General features: G+C 34.1%; 1 protein-coding gene and 1 pseudogene across 1 annotated transcript; both read right to left on the reverse strand.

Annotated features, from left to right (window-relative positions):
- Window positions 1–3,176: 3,176 nt before the first annotated feature.
- Window positions 3,177–7,486, reverse strand: LOC142639723 (cytochrome P450 81Q32-like). The gene is made up of 2 exons (XM_075813864.1): window positions 6,596–7,486; window positions 3,177–3,929 (listed from the first exon to the last, which is right to left on the reverse strand). Exons 1-2 carry the CDS (start codon window positions 7,445–7,447, stop codon window positions 3,309–3,311), a joined length of 1,473 nt encoding a protein of 490 aa, XP_075669979.1. The 5' UTR covers window positions 7,448–7,486; the 3' UTR covers window positions 3,177–3,308.
- Window positions 7,487–10,261: 2,775 nt separating this feature from the next.
- On the reverse strand, window positions 10,262–15,405 carry LOC142622738 (cytochrome P450 81Q32-like; annotated as a pseudogene).
- Window positions 15,406–17,351: the final 1,946 nt, after the last annotated feature.

The raw sequence follows: 17,351 nt of genomic DNA on the forward strand, positions 1-17,351 counted from the left end.
TTTTTTTTTTTTGGGCTATGGACGACCTTTATGGACGACTTGGAGATAGGCTATATTATTCCCCTATCATGTAGAAAACATTTTCTTTTCTGAACATACATGGCGTGTAGTCCTAGTGTCCACCCACTATTTCTTGGTATTTCCTTCTACCAAGTTCACTTCAGAAATCACAGCAGAAATGTTCATGTTGGTTTGAGTCACAATAGGATTCACAAAAATTTTGAATCCTCAACCCTAGCCAAGTTTAAGAAATAAATGTAATTATATACTTCCAAAAATTACTGTACAAAAAGGAAGTCAAGCCAATAATAATATTATTATTATAACTACACCGAATTGCAGGAAAAGCAGCACAGTAAACACAAACTAAGAGCATTTGCAGCAGTGGAGCTAAATAGCTATATAGCTATTTTAGCTCCACTCAAACACAAAAAATCCTCCTGCAGCAGTGGAGGTAAAGCAAAAAATTTTAGCTAAAGTGCTACAGTGCTCATGTATTAATACATGAGCACTGTAGCTGAGAGCTATAAAAAAAAAAGAAGATTTTTTTATTCACCTTTGGGATTAAAATAATAAACGCTGATTCTTTTATTCACGCTCCCCTCTCTCTCTCTCTCTCTCTCTCTCTCACAGTCACTCTAATCTGAAGCTCTCAACTCTCTCAAGCTCACCGTCGCCGGCCCTTGCCGTCTTCAACGTCACCGTTCCACTAGCTAAGACCCACCGCCAATTAGCTGAGACCCACGCTGATCAACCCTCTCGGCTTCAGACCCACGCCGTCCAAGCTCTCAACTCTCTCAAAACACTCTCAACTCTCTCAAAACTCTCTCAAGCTCACCGCTGCCGGCCCTTGTCATCTTCAACGTCGCCGACCCACCAGCTGAGACCCACCGCCGATCAACCCTCTCAGCCTCAGACCCACGCCGTCCCGAGCTCTCAAACTCTCTCAACGTCACCGACCCACTCTCACCTCTATTTTGCTGCCGTCCCAAGCCACCGATCAACTCAGACCCACCTCTCTGTTTCACTTCAGGTCAGTTGTCTTTGTATTTGTATTGACAGAATGTATTTGTATTGGACAGAATGTATTGGGAATTTTCTGTGTGCAGGGAACTTTACATTTCTTTTTGGCTTTTGATTTAGAGTATCCATGAATGGACAAAATATATTTGTATTGGAATGTAGTGGGATTTTTCTGTTTGCAGGAATTTGTGGTGTGGTTTTCTTTATCAGTGGGATTAAGCTACTGTCAAATTAAGTATTTATACATAATTATGTTCTATTGTTATGATTCTAAGTATTTTAAGTTTTGATATAAATATTTGATTGTGAATTTTCTGTGTACAGGGAACTTTACAATTCGATTGGGAATTTTACAATATTCGGCGGCGGCGGCGGCGGCGGTGGCAGCGGTAGCAGTGGCGGTAGCGATTACGGTGGCGGTGGAAGAGTCGATGGTAGCGGTTACGGGTAGTTGTGATTGTTGTTTATTGTAATGGATATATTATTTTATTGTAGTGGATATATTATTTTATTGTGATATTTATATTATTTTATTATGTTAAAAGCTAAAATAGATCCACTGCTACAGCATATTTTGTAAAATAAGTAGGTAAAATAGATAAAATAACTTTTTATAGAATTAAAAAGTTAAATTTTTAACTCCACTGTTATAAATACTTTAACAAAAGATCCTCAACACCCAGCCAAGCAATAAATCCAAAGAGACAAAATAACTCCAATATAATATAATATGTTATAAGCCAACAAAGTCTGAAAAACAAACACTGCAGACACAGAAAAAATATGAATCAAAGCGGTCAACCAAAGATTCAAGAGGCAAAATATCCTAATAAAATAATATAAAGAAGGAAGAAAGCAAGATCAACGAATAACGCAACAAATTCAGTCAAACACGTAACCGACTTTATCAAGATATCCAAGTCCACGAAAACTACAAACCAGTTTTTCTAACTTTCACGCAGTTACCGATTCAGTGTTTTACAACCACACAAATTCCCTCACCGTTAAATCACAAAAATAAATTAAAATATATTTTAAAAATCTACTCTAAGACTGATGGGTATATTTTAATAATTTATTTTTTTAATAAAACAAAATAAACAATACACAAATCTAAGAAAAACAATAACACAAAAATATATATAATATAACAGTAATAAACAAATACCGAACAAATAAAAAAAAAAAGAAATCTGCAAATAATTAAAAACTCACATATCAAATGCGTGAAGTATGAACAAATCAGATCAAGTCTTGTGTTTGACACAATCTTCATAAAACAAATTTCGCCCCTCACACAATCATTGTAGTACTTTGAGACTCACGGATATCTACCTCCCAGGATAAAATGATTTACAGCACGAAAACGAAGTATACAAAGTCTGCTCTGCAAACTACTCAATGTCTCTTGCTCTCTCTTTTGACACAGAATGAATACACAAAAATTCTCACTTAGAGAGTTTTCTTTGAAAAATCAGTTTTTTTTTTTTAATGAATGAGGGACAATGCAAAATTATACATTACTGAACAGGTAGTCTGTTTCAGTAATACCTACTGTGCACAGACTAACTAACTCAAAACTTAAAATAATAAAATATTATTATTTAGACAAGTAGGCTCAGTTCACATATGCCAAAAGCCCAACTTAATGTCCAATTCATGAGCATATAAACTTATATATTATCTATTTCCTTTCCTATATGGAACTCAAGATTTTTATCACTTTTAATAACATCTTCAAGTGAACGTAAAAACATCAATTTCTTATTCACTTCATGCTATTTTTCCAAAAGTAGTGTAAAACTCATGTTTTACTCTTTCAATCCTAACATGTTACATTATCTTATCACATATTTAAAAATAAACACAACTACTCCCAATCAATTCTAATACACATATAAATCCAACTAAATTGAGAATTTATTGAGATATTACTAGGTGTGATAAGACGTATTAAATTTTAAGTAAAATACTGATGTGATAATTTTTTATTAAATGATATATAATATCAGTTTTATACCTTATTTTTATCAAATTCGGACTCATTTTTTAAAGGAGAGCTCGGGAAAATGCATGGCATAAAGTTTTGAAATCACGAAAATAACAAATACAGGCAACGGACAAGGTATGCCGAACAAGGACAAGCAGTTGTCTAATCTAACTTATTGATAGATTCCTTGATTATCACGGTATATATATATTTTTTTGAAAGCGATTATCACGGTATATTAAGTACTTTTAGTACAATAATTTCCTTCAAAGCATGTGCCAAATTGGTTCAGACTTCAGATATGAGAAAGAAGATTAGCCATAGCTGGTCGTGGGCGACAATTAGCAAACAATGGCTGAGCCTTAGGCAAGGTGAGCCCATTCCCTTCACTCATGTCCACCATTTCTACACCAATCCTATCCCACTCAAAGCACTGTAACAGTGAACCCAAAGCCAAGCCAACAATACGCACGGCTAACCCTTCACCAGGACACCCTCTCCTCCCTGACCCAAAAGGCACAAACTTGAACCCATCTCTAACCCCTTCAAACCCTTCAAATCTCTCTGGCTTGAAACTCCTTGGCTCATCCCAAATTTTGGGGTCATTATGTATGGCCCACATGTTAACCAGTAGGATAGTGCCACCTGGGACTTTGAAACCACCCACCATGCAATCCTCTGATGACTCGTGTGGTACAAGTAACGGTCCTGCTGGGTACATACGCATTGTCTCATTCACAATGCAATGGAGATAAGTTAACTTGGCCAAATCTGCTTCATCAATTAGCCTATCATGTCCTACGACATTGTCAATCTCGGCTTGCACCTTCTTTAGGACTTTTGGATGGTTCAGCAATAGCGACATTGCCCACTCCATGGTCCCAGCTGAAGTGTCGGTTCCGGCAGATAGTAAAACCTGTACACAAGTCAAGCAAAATTACCGTCCTTTATGTTTATCTATATGATGACTTACATGGTCTCAGATTTTGAATTGTCGTTCAGCCAAAACTTTTGATTTGTCAAAAAAAGTTCCTATTTAATAATTATGGAGAAAATTGCGAACTCTTTAGTCTTTAATAAGGAAAAAAAAAGGTGGAGATTTTTTTTTTTTTTTTTTTAGGGGGGGGGGTGGGGTTAAGGAAAGATAATTATCTTTAAAATTAAATAATAAAAATATAGTGGGGCGGAAGTTAACAATAATATATTATAATAACTAGTCAAAATAAATTTATTTAAAAAAATGACAAAGAAATACTATAATAACGAGAAATTGGAGTAATGAGACAACATTCAATTGGTAAGATTTATATGGTAAACTATAAAATGTCCCTAGCATCACTATTATATATATATATATATATATATATGAAACAATACTACCTATTATAAATTTTACTATATAAGTTTTTGTGTTTTACAAACAATAAAGGATATCAATACATAATTCAATTCCCAAACCAACTCTATTATAAATATAAAAATACCTTATATCATCAAGTCAAATCTTCAACTTAGGGTAGAACTCAATCTCATATTAAGGATATACATAAAGGGAAAAGTTAACGATGCCCGAAGGGTATTGGTTTAGAATATATTTTTAGAAATTTTTTATAGGAAAAGAAAAAAGTAATTAATTTTTTTAATAACTTTATATATGTTCTATGAAATGCCCTAAGGGCACCAATTAACTGCAGACATAAATAAATTATCTATCTAGCAGAAATCTTGACTCATTTTAATTATTGTACAAAATTTATGTACAAAATTGATTGTAGCTTTAGGCTACAACTTTACTCAATATCATTTTATTAGAGGTAAATTTTCACAAATCTTCCATTGAATTACATCTTCTTCTTTTATCCTCTATACCCACAAAATTTCTAAAAAATTAAAGATCAATAGCTATATCATCAATAAATTGTTTAAATTGCAAATTTTTGTAGTTCAAAATTATGAATAAAATATAAGCTTATAAATCATATAGTAAATAATATCTGATTGACACAAAATTTGACACATATATTAAAGATGTAAAGAATATGTAATTCAATGCTTAAAATTTTAAAATATATTGTAGTATTTATTTTATTGAGTAAAATTCTTGCTTTAGGCTACAACAAATTTTGTAGCTTAATTTTGTCCTTAATTACTTTGCTATCATCTTTAAAACACACAACATAAAGTAAATAAGCAATGTATTTACTATTATGTTGTTAACTTGTTAACATGGTGTCTGCGAGGACGAGAGAGAGACCGGTAGGAGTATTGGGCTGTGGGCTGTGCTCGAAGATGCAAAGGAGCCTAAGGATGATCAAACAACAAGAAAAGCATGTGGCCGAGGACAAGGGCCAATAACATCGAATAGGTGAAGTCTCCTGAGGAGCTAAACCTACTTGGGAGGTGATGTGGGAGGCTTAGGCCAAACCTCGTAGAGAATACTATGCAAGAGGCAAACTTACTTTGGAAGATAAGTTTCAGAGAAAGGAGTCAATAGTGAACTAAGAAATATCCGAGAAAAAGGCTGCTACCACCACATTAAATACTCTACACCTAACTAACTAGCCGCATTTATGTGAAATAACGCCTGAACATTGATATTCAGCCTTACAGCTACAGACAGAGTTTCCAAAAAGGTTTTGATGGGACAAACATTCAAAAGATCATCTACATAGTCAATAGGTGGAAGGTTGGGATTAAGAAGAACATGACTATATAAAGAAAAGACTCCCATGAGAAATGGGGTATGACGGAAAAGGAAAAAAAAAAAGAGAATTCTTTGTACTTGAGGGAAAAGTTTGAGTTAATATAAGAACACTTCCTCCTCTGACTTGATCGAGGATCATAATTCCATTCAAGTTGTGTTTTTCTTATTTTTCTCATATGATCCTAACCTATCATGTACTTGATTTACTGAATTCCTTCCCTATAAAATCCACTCTCTATAACAAATATATATTGATTTGGGCTCGTTGGACCATTATTCACACTCTTTAGGTTGAGGATCCTAAACCAGCCCTTATAGGATCAATTTCATTCATTGTATAATTTGAAAGCATTTTATAAGTAAAATGAAAAAGTTTAGGACTTTTGTCATAACTTGTTAAAGTGATCAATTGTAGTGATGAAAAAAAATAATGGGTCCATGTTTAAGTAATTATCCACTAATTATAGTCAATCATTTCAACATGATTGTAGTAAAAATTGTACATGTTTGATAAAAATTAGATCTTTTACTATCCCGCACTTTACCACAATGAAGGGGTCATTTTTTCCAATTATACATACTACTTTTGCCTCCACTATTGAAGTAATAATATTCAACCACTCCTAAATTATAGCAAAATTCCTGCCACAAAAGATAAGGTTGACTAAACTTTGTCCTGAGAAATTGGCAGTGTCTTTTACCATTTCTCCTAATGTATTAATGAAATTTCAATGCAAAAAAGTGAGAAAGGTCGACCTTTCATTAATACATGACAGTTTGGTTGTTGAATGTATTCACAGAGGTCCTATCTTTTACTTTTCTTTAATTAGGAAAAGAGAAACAAACAAACAAACTTTGGTGCAGAAGTTAGATCTTACCAGCATGATGCCTCTGATAATCTCATCCTTGAAGTACTCAGGTTCCGATTCTTGCTTAGCCAACATAATTTCAATCAACGTTCTCTTCTCTCCCTCACTCGATCCCATTCTTCTATGCTCCTCTATCAAACTCTGCATAAAACTATCTCTCTTTTCCTGCACCAATATCAACCTCTTTTCTTTCCCTCTATTCCCAACCCACCTCAAAAATGGCAAATAATCTTCCATAATCGTCACACCCCCTAACAAGAAAGTCTCAGTCACAATCTCCCTAATCTTCCTCCCTTCCTCCACTTCACGCTTACCAGCTATCATCCTCATCATCACGTTGAGTGTTAGTTCAAAGAACAACGCTTTCATGTCCACAGTCTGGTCTTTTTGGCTTAGGAGGCGGCGAATGAGTGAGTGAACTTCATGGCTGCGTATGTGTGAAAGAGTTTGGACACGATGGGATGAGAGTATTTCAAGGGAAGCGATTTTGCGAAGGTTTCGCCAGTGATCACCATATGGAGCCCAACTGAGGCTGGTGTAGTTGTAACCAATGTGCTTTCCTGCGAGCATGCGTGGCCGGTTGGCGAAAACAACGTCGTGTTTTGTGAGGCATTCTTCGGCTAAAGAAGGAGAAGAGATAAGGAGGACTGGTCGAGAACCGAAGTTGAGAAAAACTATGGGGCCGTATTTGTTTGATAGGTTGGAGAGAGTTTGGTGGAGAGGTTTCTTGGTTTTGAGAAGGTAGAGATGGCCAATTATTGGGAGAGTAGGGAAGGGGCTTGGTGGGAGGTTTTGAAGCTTTGAGAGAAAGTGCTTTGTGAAGACATAGAAAGCTACAAAGAGCAGGATTTGGAAGAGCATGGTGCTAATCTGTGGTGAGGAATTTGTATTCCATGTAACAAGTACATAAAACATCTCTTTGTAGATGCCACAAATGTAGGACCCACCTCAAGTGAAATAAATGTTATGTATCTCCACTCTACAGGACCGGTCCTCCCACCAGCTCAATTAAGCCCCCGAGTGGTCCCAAAATTTTGAAAAAGAAAGGGTGCTAGAAAAAAAAAATTAGTTTAAGAAGAAACTCCAAAAAATTTAATACATTGACCAAGAACAAAAATTTGGAATATCTTTGTAAATATTAGTAACTCAAAAAATTCATTGGTCTAAAAAAAAAATAATAATTATCCCAAAAGTATCATCTTTAACCTCTAGACAAATCAAAATTCAATGGGATAAAATGTAAATCTAATCTAAAAAATTGCCCACAAAACAATCTCAAATCCTTAAAATTTACTCATACATTTTCTCTCTCTCACTTTTGCTCTCTGCCTCTCTCTTTCAACTCTTGACTTCTGCCTCTCTCATTTTTTCTTCCCACTAGTTCTACTCTTAAATCCTTTTGTTGGTGGCTCATGCTTCCTCCGATATGAGGAGTGATCCATTTGAACTCTGTGTTCATGATAGTTTGCAAAAATACTATTTTAAACTTGAATCTTTTCTCAAACTTGATGTTGATTATGATATTGATGGTTTAGTTTTATTTTCAGAGTTAAAAGTTTAAAAAGAAATTGTACAAATAAAAGTGTAAGGACCTGATTTGGTGCCTAAGCCTAAAGGGAAAATGATCTAGGCCAAAGGGCCCAATACAATAAATTTGTAGAGAGTGGACTGAAAAATTAGGCTCTAATGAATCAAATAATAACTGTAGTGAGCCCAGATAAAAAGAAAACAAGAATAAAATGGTTTTGCTCAAAGTAAATAATCCTCGGCACAGTTCGAGGATACTAGATCTTATATATGTTTCTTTTGAATTTGTTACAAGTTCAGATCTTGGTGTTAGAATGTTTTTCTCTCCATTTTCAGATACCCCTTTGTAAGGGAATTCCCTCTCCATTATATATCCCTCTTTTCTTCATTTCTACCATCCACGTGTAGGTCAAATTTTTGGCTTTGATCATTGTCCTATACTAATTGTAGTAATGTTTATTTTATTGAGTAAAATTCTTGCCTTAGGCTACAACAAATTTTGTAACTAAATTTTGTCCTTAATTACTTTGCTATATTCTTTCTATTATTAATATCTTTATCAAACTAATGTGATGTTTACATATGTAATGCAAAGCTCTCAAACAACTGTTTATTACCAAGATAAGCTTTATTATGTTCTCAAACAAACTAATGTCAACTTTTAAAACACACAACATAAAGTAAATAAGAAATGTATTTACTATTATGTTGTTAACTTGTTAACATGGTATCAATTTCATTCATTGTATAATTTGAAAGCCTTTTATAAGTAAAATGAAAAAGTTTAGGGAACAATTTTTTTCATAACTTGCTAAAGTGATCAATTGTAGTGATGAAAAAAGATGATGGGTCCATGTTTAAGTAATTATCCACTAGTTAATCATTTCAACATGATTGTTGTGGAAGAACGAATCTCTCCGATTAGAAGGTATTGTCCTCTTCAAAAAGATTGTTTCCTTAAGGTTTTGCTTAATCTCACATCGGAGAGAGACGCCATCCACCCATGCCTTATAAGCGCTTGGCCAAAGACACGAGTGTACCACTACTACAAATCTGTAGTAGTGGTACACTCATGTCTTTGGCAAATGACTACCCATAGTAGAAAACTCTAAGCCCACTATACAAATAAGTTGTGAGCCCAAATATTGGCCCATCTTGTTAAAGCTATTTTGGGTACGAACACTTATTTATTAATTTAGTGAAAGTTGGTTAAAGTATAGTTGTGCCTAGAAAAACTAAAATTTCAAAAAACTGGATCCCACATATTTGAATGAAATATGCAACTGTGCTATTAAAAATGCTACTAAGAGTACGTTTTGGTCCTTTTGGATGTAACTTGTTGCTGAAGTTACATCCAAACTTACTCTTAGTAGCATTAAAGTACGTTTGGACATAACTTGTTGCTGAGAGCTTATTTATTAATTTAGTGAAAGTTGATTAAAGTATAGTGGTGCCTAGAAAAGCTAAAATTTTAAAAAACTGGATCCCACACATTTGAATGAAAGATGCAACTGTGCTATTAAAAATGCTACTAAGAGTACGTTTGGACGTAGCTTGTTGCTGAAAGCTTATTTATTAATTTAGTAAAAGTTGGTTAAAGTATAGTTGTGCTTAGAAAAGCTAAATTAAAAAACTGGATATTAACAAAAAAGCTAAAAATTTAAAAAGACAATTCAAAATAGACATTAAAGAAGTGGGTTCTAGTTAGCTCAACTAGTAAAATCTCTGATGGTTGTATAAGAGATTTAAGATTCAATTTCCGCCTACACCAAAAACTAATTGGTATTTTGGTTTGATGATAAAGAGCTATCATTAGGAGTAGACGCTATAGGTTGAAACTCTCTCTTAAAAAAAAAAAATACTAATTAATAAACTTGTGCCCAATTTTGACACTAGAACATTTTTTATGTGGAAGCCGTTGTCTTAAATTTCTTTGTAGGTTGCTCTGTGTTAAAATTCAAATTTAAAACAGAGATGAGAACTATGAAAGGGAATAATATTTATTTTATGCATATGACATTTTATTTTTAAAATTTTTTCACAATTTGTGTCCTACAAACTGAATAGGATTCATATACTGAGAGAGAGATATGCATCTACCGAATATTCAAAATACTTTCTTGGAGCTGGCAATCTAAAATACCCACAAAATGTTCTCAAAGTTGAGAAAGGAAATTTGCCATGGTAGGGCGTGGTCTACACTTGGCTAATAAGGGATGAGCTTTAGACATGGTAAGCCCAACCCTTTCAGTCATGTCCACCATCTCTTTACCAATTCTTTTCCATTCAAAGCATTGAATTAGTGAGCCTAAGGCTAGCCCAACTATCCTTGTGGCTAAGCCCTCCCCAGGACAACCTCTTCTACCTGCTCCAAATGGTAACAACATAATGCCATCTCTTTGTTCTTCTAGACCTAGGAACCTCTCTGGCTTGAATTTCATGGGTTCTGCCCATATCTTAGGATCATTTTGTATGGCCCACACATTCACCAATAGCATCGTGCCACGTGGAACACGGAAGCCTCCCACAGTGCACTCCTCCGAGGACTCGTGGGCTGGTAATAGTGGGCCTGCTGGGTACATCCGAAGTGTCTCATTTATAATGCCACAAAGATAAGGAAGGTTTGCAAGATCTGATTCTTCAATTAGCCTGATTTGTCCAATGTGTTTGTCAATTTCTGCTCGTGCTTTCACAATGGTCTCTGTATTGTTCAGCAACAGTGACATTGCCCACTCAATGCATGGTTCCTCATGAACTGTCAGACCCTGCTGATAACATGACCCGGACACAAAAATAAGAGTTGCATTTGCTTAAAGGGATTGATTAACAGGTGCTTTTAAAGAATTTATTAATAAACTATTGTAAGAAAGTTTTTAAACAACTTTTGTGGAAAAATATAAAAAACTGAAAAATAAAAAAGCCACTTTTTTTCTTTTCTATAAATTTTTTTAAAAGTATCTCCTAAATGAATGAGTTTAAGCATCCGTTTACAAAGGCTTTACATCTTTAAACGTGTTGGTGGGTTTGAAAACTTCTCTAATTCTTTATATATATACAACCATGATACTGTGTTGATAGGTGGGACATAACAATAGTATGAATTAAAGGCAATTAACTTCAAGTAAAAGGATTTATATGTCCATTAGCGAATTGGTACAGTCCATTTTTAGAGCAATGTTCAACTCCTCTCATTAGGATTCTTGTTTACTTAAGCAAAGAGAACCTCAATATTTTCCCTTAAAGATAAATAGAAACATCATAAAAAAAAAAAAAAAAAAAATTTAGCATAAAAGAAGTGGATTGAGATCATAGATGAAATCCCACTATTTAAAGTAAGTAATAGTTTGAAGTTTGAACACAATGGAATAAAGAAAACAAATGGGTTGGACTTAAAAAAAAAAAAACATAAAATATAAAGAGTAATGTCTATTTTACACGGTCAAACGAATAACACATACACTCACCACTTTTGTACAGAAATTGTCAAAGTCACGATTTCAGACTTTTTAGTTAAAAAAACTGAATGTATATACTGTGTATATAAGTGAGATTGTGCAATACAAATTTTTCATATTTGTGTTTGAATACCACTTATTTGTTGAAAACTGAAAACACTGTAGCAAAATAATTCTTAAATGTTTGAATAGTACTGTGAGATCCAAATATTGAAATTTGTGTTTGGATGATTTTTGTGGGTCCGTGAACAGTCCCATGGGACCCACATTTTTCCAGCCAAACACCAAATGTAGGATAGAAACGTTATCCAAACTAACACTTAATAAGAGTCATTTAAGGGCTGTTTGGATTTTCAGTTTCCATCACCCATAACTCAAAATTGGCGGGTCCCACTACTAAGTAGTGTGTTTGGATGTGTTTCCAATTTTTGTTTCTATCACTCAATTATCTGATTTTTGAGTGATGAGTTATGAAAACTGAAAACACATTTTAGGTGTTTTCAAGTTATCAAAATTGAGTTTTCATGGCAATTTGGTAATCAAACACACATACATGGGACCCACGGTCAGAGCAACATCACACCAGCGCACCTTTTGATACTACTTGCAACGGCTCTCTTCATAAATGGGAACCAGATCACTCCTCCATCCTCATACCACCATCTTTTTTTTTTGGGTAAACTATACCGCCATAGATCGGAGCTCAGACCCACCATCTTCTTTTTCTTTTCTTTTTTTCTTTTCTTTTTTTGGTAAACTATACCACCATCTTCATACCACCACCGATTGGAGCTCAGACCCACCATCTTCTCCATCCTTCCAAAATCAAGAAACAAACTTTTCAATTCAAACAATCTCCAAAAAAGACCTCAACCCAAAACAAACACAACCCCAACTGCACAAAAATCAAACACTGGAAGCACGAAAGAGAAGAAAGAGAGACAAGTCAAACAGGGAGAGAAGCTACACCACCAGACCACTAGCACCCCCGAACCCACAGCCAAACAATCATACCCAAAAGACCTTTCATTTTACGAACCCCAAACCCAAAATCGACAAACTTCGGAACCTAAATTGGGGTTACCCAATCACAAAATCAGTCCAAAGAGCAGAGATGAAAACAAGAACAACAGGTAACATGTCGTTGGGTTAGAGCACGTTGTCACCCTCATAGACCTTGATTTCTGTCGCTGGGTTTGTGGAGGGGTTGGGAGAATAACAAGGGGAAAAACGAAGGGGAGAGGTAGAGAAAGATGAGAGGCAGGGAAAAAAAGAGAGAGAGAGAGAGAGAAATGTCTTATGACATTGGGTCAGTGTGTGGGTATCGGTTTTTTTAGTTTTTTGCTTGAAAACATAACTGAGTGATGGGTGCCAAACGTGTGGGGTTTAGGGAATTGATGTATTTTAAGTGATAAGTGATGAGTAATAAGTGATGAATGATGAGTGGTGAAAATTGAGTAAGGAGTGATGAGTGATGGTTTTTTAAAAACCAAACAACCCTTTAACTTTGTTCTTTGTTCTTTTCTTGAATAGGCTACAGTAGATGTTCTTGTCATGATGTCATCAAATTGCATAGATTAGCATCAACGAAATCAACAGAAGAGATTTAATTATAAATTTGATCAAATGTGGTCACTATAAGCTTGTTTCTTCAAATTAGGGTTTACTTTTACTATGTCCAATTGGCATCTCATAAATTGACTTCTTGGTATGGTTGTAAACAAACCAAATTGTTTATAAATGGCTCGAGCTCAACTTGAGAAAAAAACTTGTTCATTTTTTTTTATTTAGAAAACAAACCAAATTGAAGCACAAGTTTAGACTTGACTATTAAACAAGTCAAGCTCAAACATAATAATATGTTTGTGAACATGCAAGCTTGGTTTAACTATATATAATATTGTGTATTTATATGTATATTTATACAAAAATATACTTATATAAACTTGAGAATGGATTGTGTAAGTTTGTTACTATGTTCATATAATATCAAATTCATATTTATAGTTATTGATCATATAAACAATTAATATTCGTAGAAAAATTCATAGGTTTGTGAAGGGGTAAGAAATTTTAGTCATAGTTATACTATATATGGAAAAGAATAAGTTATTAATCAAGTCGAATGTGAATAAGCTCATTCTTGTTTAACAAAAAAATGAACCAAACATAAACATTTAATCTTGTTTGGTAATGAGCTCAAATTCTGCTCATATTCAAAGTAAAATTAAACAAAAAAGTTTGAACTTTTAATATTCGGCTTGGTTCGGCTCATTTACAACCCTACTTATTGGTATCATGTCCACTCAAGTAACTAAACCACAAAATTGACTTAATTTCCATAAATTTCTCCCTTATATAAGAAATGAAATTGATTTAAGATTTCTTTTTGTCCCTAAAATATAGTTTATGATTTATTTTTGTCCTTCGAGTTTTAAAAGTTCTATTTGTCCCAAAAAATTTATAAGGTTTCACATTTCGTCCCTCTTTTATTATGTTTCAAAGATAAAAATAAAACCTAGATGATACTTCAGGGACAAAATTAGAACCTAAACCATATCATTTTTATCCCTAAAATATAATATAGGTTCTGTTTTCATCCAAAAAAAAAAAAAAAAGCTTACCAGCATCATGCCTCTGATGATTTCATCCGTATAATATTCTGGTTCAGCTTCTTGCAATGACAAAAGAACGTCAGTCATGGTCTTTGCCCTGCATTCAAAATCAGAGCTATCCCTAATTCTTCTAAGTTCTTCAATTAGATCCTGCATGAATTTATCCCTCTTCCCTTGCAATATCGCCAACCTTTTCTCAAGTCCACTCAATCCAACCCACTTGAAAATCGGCAAGAAATCTCCTATATTTGTAGACCCACTCAACTCAGATGTCTCCATCACAATTTCTTTGAACTTTTTTGTTTCTTCCAATTCTTCCACACTCTCTTCATAATACCTCTTCCCTGCAATCATCCTCATCATGATATTGAGTGTAAGCTCAAAAAACTTAGCCTTCATATCCAAAGTGTGAGACTCATCATCCCCTTTTGAGCCTCCACAAACCTGGCGAATCAACGATTTAACCTTGTAGAAAGAGAGCAAGACTGAATTAAAATTTATTATTCAATTCTATACAATATAAATTATTTACATAGAACTTAGCTTAAGCCTATTAGGCATTGATCCTCACATAATTCTTATTGTACATCACCTGTACACATTATCTATTTCACGTTTAAAATGTGGACATTAATAAAAAATGTGTATGTCATGTGTGAAATTATGGACATTATGTTAATTTACAGAGTTTACATCAGCAAGTGTAATAGAACAACAACCAATATTGTAACAATCAACAAACCTCATCAGCTCGTATGTCATGCAACATTTGGAGTCGATTCAATGACAAATGTTCAAGGGAAGCTATGCGCCTTAAGTTGCGCCAGAGGTCACCATATGAGGCCCAAACAATAGTAGTGTAATTGTAACCAAGGTGTTTCCCAGCAATAAACCGAGGGCGGTTTGCGAAACAATGTCATTTTTTGTGAAGCATTCCTCAGCGGCAATTGGGGAAGAAACAAGGAGGACAGGGCGTGAGCCAAACCAAACGTATAGTATAGGACCATATTGGTTGGCAAGTTTAGCGAAAGTTTTATGAAGGGGTTTCTTGAAGAGATAGAGATGGCCAAGAATGGGCAGAGAAAGAGCAGGGCTTGGTGGGAGTCTTTTGCTTATTTGGAGCAAACGTTTTGTGAAAATATACAAGAAGAGAAAGGGCAAAACATAGTAGTACAATGGGATTTCCATAAGATTTGTAAAGATGATTGACATAGAGGGTATTGAATTGGCTTGGTGTGAATTTTATTAAATTCTTACTGGGTTTATCTATAGGAAGCTTTTTATCTTGAAAGAACTGAAAACAAGGGCTTTCCGTTGCTTTCACACTGTTTTGGACCTTTGGTCTTGCAGCCATTAATAATCAATACTTATTATTATATGATTTTAAAATAATATCTTTATATTTAGATAAGATTTTATGTATGTAACTTCAATCTCTCTCATTGGTCCTATAAAAATAAAAAATAAAAAAATCTCTCATTGGTGGAAACAACTAAGATGTGTATTGTCCGACTCAACCTCTTTTTCTTCCTAACCTATTTGACTTTCTAGCTGCAAGTATTCAAGGAAATAACCTCAGTTTTTATTTAATTTATGCAGAATAGGTCTCATCACCGAGAGGCATGCTTATTTTAACAGATCTAATCTGCTATTATTAATATATATATATATATATATATATATATATATATATATATATATATATTAAATTCAATAGTTACAGTAAAAAGGAAGAGTTTGAACTGTTTGAGTTAAAAATCTCTTAACGATCTATTATTAAAGTTAATCAAGTTGCATCTTTGGAATAAACACTTGCTAGGACTAGATGTTATGTTTGATATTGCACAAACTGTTGCTAGAAGAAGCCCAGAACAGGCTTAGCTCGCTACTAAAACTAATGACATAACAATAATAATTTAATTATTCTTACTTTAGTTAATGATTTTTTAACTAATTTATCAAATATACAAATAACAGTGAATACTAGTGATGATTTTAGAAATATGTTTATAAAACAATTGCTCAATTTTTGTAGCGTTATTGACGCAGAACAACCAGAACCAAAAATTGAAAAAAAAAAAAATGAATATGACCTAAGAGTCAGCACTTAGGCCTTGCTTGGAGTCAGCACCAAACGTGAAAACCACTAGGAGTCAGCACCTAGGGTAGACCTGGAGTCAGCACCAGATCAAAGAAAGACCAAACGGCCATTGTTTTTATTTATCAAAATATCAACTACTCCTCAAAGAGTACAATAAGTTGCTTATAAAGGATTGCTAAACCCTAGTTCTAATTGGCTAGGAAACCCTAATTGTCTTATTACAGAAATAACCCTGCTTCCAAATTAAAATACTAATAGCCCAATAAACTAATAGGACCTAAAAACATAAAAATACAAATAACTTGCAAATACAAATAATATTAAATAATAATTTTCTTGCATCTCCTGCATCATTCTCCTCTGGTTGGAAAAAACTCGACCTCGAGTTTTAAAGCATTGAAGGATTAGGATGCTGACAAGTAACATTTGCTTCCAGTCTAGAATCACCTTAGGGAGCATAGAGAAAAGAAAAACCTTGAATTTCACCATGTCAAACTCGGCTGGAATAACAAAATCAATGTGTGGAATCAACATAATGTTATCTTGCACCATTGGAAGCACTATGTTATCCACTTTCTCCACTTTAGCAAATTTTTTGTCTTCATGCACCATGAAAGGCTGATCAAAAGCAAATTCATAGCTTCCAATATCACATCATGTGCACCCTCTAACATAATACTCTCTTTAGAAACCATCTCTTTACCTTGCTGCACTTCAATAGATTCATTTCCTTGCACACATGTGAGAGCAATACTTGTCGAGGCATGAATGTCTGTGTCAACATTAGGCTTTGGTGTTGCTTGAGGATCTTCCACAACCAAGATATCATCATCAATGTTGTCTTTTATGGGGGCAGCAATAAGTTCATTATGATCAATTATTATTGGTTTCCCAAATGAATTGGTTTGAGTCTTCATTTGCTTCATTTGAGCAATTATGTCTTGAATATTTTTCTTGATTTTTTCAGATAACTCCTTTAATTCCTTGGTAGATTGCTCAAAAGTGCGTTGAGGACATGAAATGAAATGAAAATTCATCGTATTTGCTTCAACTTGAAAAGTACCACA

This window comes from Castanea sativa, chromosome 1 (genome assembly GCF_040712315.1).
Source record: "Castanea sativa cultivar Marrone di Chiusa Pesio chromosome 1, ASM4071231v1".
Lineage (NCBI taxonomy): Eukaryota > Viridiplantae > Streptophyta > Magnoliopsida > Fagales > Fagaceae > Castanea > Castanea sativa.